The sequence below is a fragment of the Vigna unguiculata genome, chromosome 9, assembly GCF_004118075.2.
Source record: "Vigna unguiculata cultivar IT97K-499-35 chromosome 9, ASM411807v1, whole genome shotgun sequence".
In the NCBI taxonomy this organism is placed as follows: Eukaryota; Viridiplantae; Streptophyta; class Magnoliopsida; order Fabales; family Fabaceae; genus Vigna; species Vigna unguiculata.
Window position 1 is genome coordinate 29,083,633 of NC_040287.1, and position 7,209 is coordinate 29,090,841.

Below are 7,209 nucleotides of genomic sequence, written 5' to 3' on the forward strand. Positions count from 1 at the left end.
TTTTGTTCTGTGGATATCCACGAAAGAAAACTGAAAAGCAATTACAAGAAATTTGGATAATGACTTGTATAAATAAACAAATGAATTAATCATCTAGTGGCTTGCTATATCAGTTATGAGACGCAGATTATATATATATTTTTGTTATTTAGTTTGCTTACAACTGGAAGCTACTTTGATTATTATATGGGGTGGAAAATTTGTATGAAAAATATGAACTTTAAGAACATGTTTTTGTTGTGGACATCAGAAAAATATACGCCAAGAACATGTTTAATCTGAGTCAGAGAGGAATCAGACTGAGATATGGTGCTTCGGTTTTATTTTACTTCACTAAGGATTGATTAGTTCGAGGCTTATATTGTCTGATATAAATAAACATTGCATATATGGAATATTTATAACACAAATAAGTATTTGGAAAAGTAAAATGTAAGATATCAAATCTTAAGGTTCCTTTTAAATCACCGTAGGAACATCTTTTGATGAAGCCAGCTAATTTGTCTGGTTAAAGATGAAATAATATATGGTTTTGATGAATTAATGAGGCCCCCCCGTGAAGGTTTTTTGTTACCTTTTAGCCTTTCTCATCATTGTCCTTTCAGGGTAGTTTCCGTAGATGTAAATGTAAAAGCAATTAACCAAAAATTAAAAGCAAAAAAGAAGCAATGTCATTTGAGTGCACCGATTTTGGGTATCAATGGCCTTCCCACAAAACAAAAGAAAAGTAGAAGGTAACATCAAAAGGGCATGCCAAGAAAAACCAGTGTTGGTCTTTGATAGAGGACTGCAAAAACTTGTGTCCAAAAAGCAATAGACCAAAAGGGAAAACAATAAAGTTCCTTGCTTGAGAATTTATGACCACGCAACATTCCACCATGTCTTAAAACTAAGTCTATCTAAAGAGCAAAAGAAGGATAATTATAATGATGGGTTTGTTCTTTATAAACCTTCAAAGACAAATAATGAGAATATCAATATGAAATTGTTGTGAATTCTTGAAAGCAAAGAAAATTGAAAGAATCTTGTGTTAATGACAGTAGAAATGAGATCCATACATGTTTGTCTAGGTCATATGAAAGCGTCCTCCACAAGGGCTGTCCCCTAATTCCACTTGGACAAAATGCAAAACACAGAAAATGGATTGAAGTTGATCCACTAACAAAGGTTTTGAAGGGTCTCTTTCCAGTGGTAGTTAACTAATAACTGCAATGGTCATATGTGGAAGATATGAAGAGTCTTTGAAATGGTTAGTTTCCTGTGTTGTTCAAATTGCACATATGTTGAAAACATGTTCCAAACCCCACCATGTGCATTTAATTTTTGGTTCTGGTGGCTGAAGCACAGTAGGCCATTCATAACCATAAGAGGTGAAACTATTTGGTCACAAAACTGCAAGTTAGGTATCTCCATTGAAATTATATGCAGCACAAGGTTTCTTAGATGATAGAATCTGATGTAGGGTTAACTGCTTTGGATCATATTAGTTGCACGTAGCTCCAGAGCTCAATCGGTTAGGTATAGTGGTTGTTGTGAAGTTCAAGTTAGGTAAAAAAGAATAGATGCATTAATTTTGCTGATTGGATGTGATGAAATGCTACTGAACTTCTACAAAATTCTTATTACCAATCCAAGATACTCGTTAACTCACTGAAAATGACAGAAAATTTATTACTAGACAAACCTTTTTCTGTTATTGAGTAAATATAGCAAATAGTGTAGCTAGCAGCACCTTAATTTTTTCAAGAGAAAAAAATTAATTACATATGTTTCTAACACATCTCACATTACTGAATCAACGAATTTTTAAATATAAGAGACTAAATTAGTTCAAAATTTTTAAGAGGAACTAATTTCAATTTTAATAAAATTTGAAAAACCAAAAATATATTATTACTTTAAATTTTAAATTCTCTGACAGTCTTAGCAAGGAGACTAATAGTTTGAAGGCATCTCTGTCAACCATCAACACACCAGCAATTTTATCTCTGATCATTTGTGACCGAAGACTCTGTTAATACAACTCGATTTTTTTTGATGATTTCTTTTATTTACTTTTTAATTCAAAACAATACTTTAATGATAATTTTGTCAATAAATTATCATATTCAAAGATCACATCTTACACATGTTAGCTCGATCAAATTATTTTAATGACTAAATTGAGAATATCTCAGCGCCAATTAACCATTATCCTAAAATAAAGAATAACATTATGTAAAAGAGTGCATTTAGTTCAATACATGTTTTAAAAACTATTTGTTTATATTTACTCATTCAGTTCTTTTCAATAAAGTATGTGATAAAATTAACAGCCTCTGAAAGACCATCTGATTCGAGTTCCCCTAAACGCTCATTTGAAAAAAAAAATGGAAAAAAAAAATAATTTTTTTCATTAACTAAAATTAGCTTATTCACAAGTTAAAAGTAATATATATATATATATATATATATATATATATATATATATATATATATATATATATATATTTTGAAAACTTGAATCCGGTCAGCCAATTATTATGCCAGAAAAATTGATGAACTAATAAGACGTTCCATATACTTAACCCGAAAAAAAGAAGGTTGGTTTTGAATCTGATGAAAACTATTGCAAAATTAACGAGGGAAACTAAGTGTTCTAATTCACTAATTTTTCATTTAAAAAATATTTTTCAGTCAATAAAAGACCCAGAGTCAAGAAAGAAAGGTCTACTATACGGAAGTTCATTTACAAATTATTCAACTACTTATTATTTGGCTTCCTTTTTAGCATACTTAATGTATAATCTGACCATTTTAAATTCATTTAAAATTTTACCAGACATTTATCGCATTTCATCACTTAATGTAATGCAACTTTTAGGATATTTATTTTTAACTGCCAATAGTTCAACTAAGATCAAAGTAATGAACTAATCGATTCTATTACCAGTCCAATTTTGAGAATGTCAATGATTTTAACAATACAACTCTTTCTGCAAATATCAGCAAACGTGCCACATAAAATGCCTGAGAAGGGGAAAATTTAATGAAAAAACGAACGAAGACAACAGAGAAGATAAAAGATAAAAGGGACCATCACCTTTATGATAAAAAAAAGGGCTTGCCATTTATTTCGTGCCTAACACAATACCAAAAGCAAAAATTATGTGGACACTTGAGGCGCTCATTCAAATAGCTTCTTTAAAATTGGCATTAGAGTAAACAAACAAAACATGTCTAACTTATGTTTCCACAAAAATATAAACAAGATGGTCCATCCATGTATGAATAGTCCCAATTAAAATTTATGACAAATGCTTCTTTCTGCAACATGGTAGAAAATGAAAACTCTCACAAACACCTACTCTCTGCTAAGCGAAAAAACGTGTATACATTGTCGGGAAGGTGCAAGTAAATACAATTTTTCCCATATACAAATTAATGTAAAAAAATGAAAGGAGAAACTAGAATGAATCATATAACTTCAAAAAAAAAATCTCAGAATTTTGATCTCTATAAATGGAGCCTAATTGGAATGGGGGGAGGCAACACTGATATTTATTGTTTTAACTTACTTTAGGAAAACAATTACGTTTTTCGTTCTAAAATTGAAAAACAAAAGGGTGATTATTTTTTGAAGATAAACTAACCCAAACACATAATAAATAAAAAATAAATAATTAAATAGAAAAAAAAAATTAATACCTTTAGATCCCACTCAAGCCAGTCTATGACCACTCCAATAAAAAGGCTGGTGACATGTTGGTCAGTCATTTTGAGCCAAAAGGCATTGCTGATTTTTATTAACAGAAATTGGAGGGATAATCTGGGATCAGAACCTGAGAAACCCCGTTGCCTATGTCCAGCCCCTGAAACTGTCCGATAGATTCATTCGACAACATTTCGGACATATCATAGGGAATGTCTAGATCAAACAGAGGCTCATTGGAAGTAGACACATTAGATGAGAGTGAATGCATCTGCGGCATTTGCGTGGCCTGAAATGCACTCTGCCCATGTTGTGGCTGATGTGAGAAAAACGGTCCTTGAGAATATGTAAGCTGATGCATTCCCAAGCCATAGTTATCAGCGGGCATTGCTATCTCTCCAGTTGCAATCCTCAGCCTATCAAGTTCTTTCTTCAGTGCTTCATTTAGAGCTGTGCATTTTACAATTTTTGGAAGCAGGAATGTGAGTTATAAATAACAATATTAGCTGAAAATTTAACATAACACAAACACTATCAGTGGGATATCAAAGATAACCAAGATATATGTAACACATTTCAAATATAAACGTGTACAGTGACTACCGAGTAGCAAGTGGAAACAGGATAGCTTTTCTATGGATGAAACGTACCATCACACAACTTAGCTTGTTGTTCCATGGCTTGTAACCTAAGCTTCAACTCCGTATTTTCAGAACTCAGACCAGTTGTATCTCTCTGAAAAAGATGTTTTAGAAAGAACTAGTCTCAGGTGGCATAACATGAAAGCCACCATAACATTAAATTGAGTTTAATGAATTTGAAATAAAGTGCAGTAAAGGAAACAAAAGCAAATTAATAAGCGAAGACAAAATCACCTAACATTGGGGTAAGTTACTATTCATGCCTGACATTGACAAAGCAGCCTACTCAAAATTTAAAAAAGCAAATAAAGCAAATCCAACAGGAAATGAATCCTATCATAGCACCTGATCATCATGTCACAGAGACAATGATTCAAAACAGACATCTAAAAGCCCCGTCTTTCAATTTGAAAAAAAAAGGTATTTTACATATATAAGAAATATTAGCAACACTCCTTTTACCCATGCAAGATTTCTCCCAAAAAGTAGTGTAAAAAAAGCATAAAGAATGTATTACTAGCATTCCTTAAATATAGACATACACAGAACAATGCTTGGTGATCATTAAAACTGGACACAATGGCTTACATATGTGCGAAGGGATCAATATCATTAGCAGTGTTTACACTAGACATAGTGCCGTTCATCCAAATCATTCATTTTACATCTATAAACAATCTCAACTATATTTAATCAAATCTAAATTGTCGAAATGCAAACTGCACCACATGCAGTTTGTTTGGAGCGAAAGCGATTGAATTACTGCACGAAGCGATCAAACTGTGTATGACTAGCTAAGTACTGTGTAGATGCTAATGTGATTTATGTGTCATGTGTGCAACTAAATGTTGGATACTGGAATAATAAATAACACGAGAAGAATGCTAAATGCACACTTTTCAAAGTTTCATTGATCCCGCATGAATTTCACTCGGGTGCATGGGAGAAAGCGTCACTAGCATTTCTTATGACACAGTTATCAGTAATCATATGCATCGATTCTCCCTCCCCGACTTTAAAGAAAGGGAGTCTAATATTTAAAGCATTACTTGTTGGTTGACTATGTTATATACGAGTGACTGTGTATAAAAACACTTCTCATGCAAATACGTAAGAGTTACTTCTACGCATAATCACTTTCATAACTTAAAATACAATAAATTCTGGCTGCAAAACACAAGGACAACTGAAAAGAACATGCATTACTAGAAACAACTAAGGGGGCATTTTGAAGAACTTATGGAAAGTTTATCTGAGCTTATGAAAATAGTTAAGAGTATCATAGTTTCCTTTTAACTTATTTCGGTAAGCTTGATGGTTTAGCTTATCAAAATTAGATTATATCTTTGGTCAAATGTACCTTTTAGCTGAATCTAGGTATTCCCAACTGGAACAAAGGACTAAATTTTTGATACAATGAGATTCATTTAAGGTTTTTTTGACATCTCTCAATAAATATTTTCCATACATACTTAAAAGTTTATTTGATATGCCTGATAAGTGAATTGATTTTTCAATATGTTTCGAAAAAGAAAATTCAGGTAATGTCACATCACGTTAATGAAAAAGATGACGTGACCATAGAGTATATTCGAACACAAAATGTTATACTTAACCATAGCAAATATGAATTGAACTGTAAGTGTTTTAACTATGCTGTATCCCCAAACAAACACACAACCTAAATTGGACATAATCCAGATGACAAGATCTATCCAACGTGGTTACTTATGAATGAAGCAATGCAGATTTAAAATTTAAGAGGAAGAGGAACCTGGAAAAGACTTAATTGAGCAGAGAGAGTGGTTGCTTCCGTTTGAAGGGATTGAAATTTCCTTTCAAGCTCCGACACGTAACAAGCTTTCCTCTCTTTGGAGCGCGCCGCGGATTGACGGTTAGCGAGAATCCTGCATCACATGCCCCATTCCCTTAAGTCACAACGCAAGAAAGTGACAATTGAAACCAGGAATTGAAATCGCAACGACATCACAATGTGAAGGAGAGAAAGGAACCTCTTGGCACGTTTGGGATCAACGGTCCAGAGTTCGGCGAGCTTATCGGGGGACAAGGCCTTCTTGGCCTCAATGCCTTCGAGCTGCGAGGAGGAAGAGGTGTCCGCGGAATTACTCCTCCGGTGACCCGAGCGGGCGGTCTCATGCGGCGGAGATTCGGGTTTGGGTCCGGATTGGTTGGGCGGGGTGGGATCTTGGAAATGCGGAGGAGAGAGATCGACCTCGAGGTCAAAGTCGTCGTTGATCCGGAAAAGCATCTCCGATTGGGTTCGACGGTGGTGAGCGAACGACATCGTTTCGGGGGAGGGGTGATAGTGACCGGGTTGTCGGTATGTTCGGATCCGATGGGTATGAACCGGTCACTGGTCCGTTTCCCTCCCCTTTTGGCTCTCACTAGCGCGGTCTCTGCCTACGGAGGGGATTCCGAACGTCGTCGTTTAGGCTTCTTTTTCTTCTTAATCGTAATGAATCAGAAAATGTCCCATCATGCTCTTCTTTTCATTTGTTTATTTCTGCTATTTTTTCTTGTCCCGCTGTTAACGTTTCTCCCTCATACCTCCCACTAACTATGCTCGCGATAAATAAATAAATAAATTAATTAATTAAATAAGTTTTTCTCTATAATTATTTCACATTTTTATTTTTAATCTCTCCTTAATTTTTCTATCAATATTAAATAGTGGTGCCTCTGAGTGGGTAAATTATGTTGTTAGGTTGATAAATGGGTTGACATTTGAGAAAGGGGAAATGATTAAGCAACAGATGATTCCTTGAAGATGTTGAATAAAATATTAAATTTCATTTGTGATCGTACAAAGTTGGATATTTAAATAATACATGTAGTTCCTAGAGTCTTAAAATACAA

The 7,209-nt window shown here is 34.0% G+C and overlaps 1 protein-coding gene across 1 annotated transcript; it reads right to left on the reverse strand.

Annotated features, from left to right (window-relative positions):
- Positions 1-3,243: 3,243 nt before the first annotated feature.
- LOC114163032 (bZIP transcription factor 18) lies at positions 3,244-6,887 on the reverse strand. The gene is made up of 4 exons (XM_028047076.1): positions 6,345-6,887; positions 6,107-6,239; positions 4,342-4,426; positions 3,244-4,141 (listed from the first exon to the last, which is right to left on the reverse strand). The coding sequence occupies exons 1-4, from the start codon at positions 6,635-6,637 to the stop codon at positions 3,786-3,788; spliced, it is 867 nt and encodes a 288-aa protein (XP_027902877.1). The 5' UTR covers positions 6,638-6,887; the 3' UTR covers positions 3,244-3,785.
- Between the last annotated feature and the right edge of the window lie 322 nt (positions 6,888-7,209).

What these genes read in the sequence shown, in the direction of transcription:
- LOC114163032 (XM_028047076.1), bottom strand. Translation starts at nt 6,637, where the DNA reads ATGTCGTTCGCTCACCACCGTCGAACCCAATCGGAGATGCTTTTCCGG. An exon ending in GATCCCAAACGTGCCAAGAG is followed by an intron (nt 6,240 to 6,344) that starts GTTCCTTTCTCT and finishes CATGTGATGCAG; the next exon opens with GATTCTCGCTAACCGTCAAT. An exon ending in ACAAGCTAAGTTGTGTGATG is followed by an intron (nt 4,142 to 4,341) that starts GTACGTTTCATC and finishes TAAAATGCACAG; the next exon opens with CTCTAAATGAAGCACTGAAG.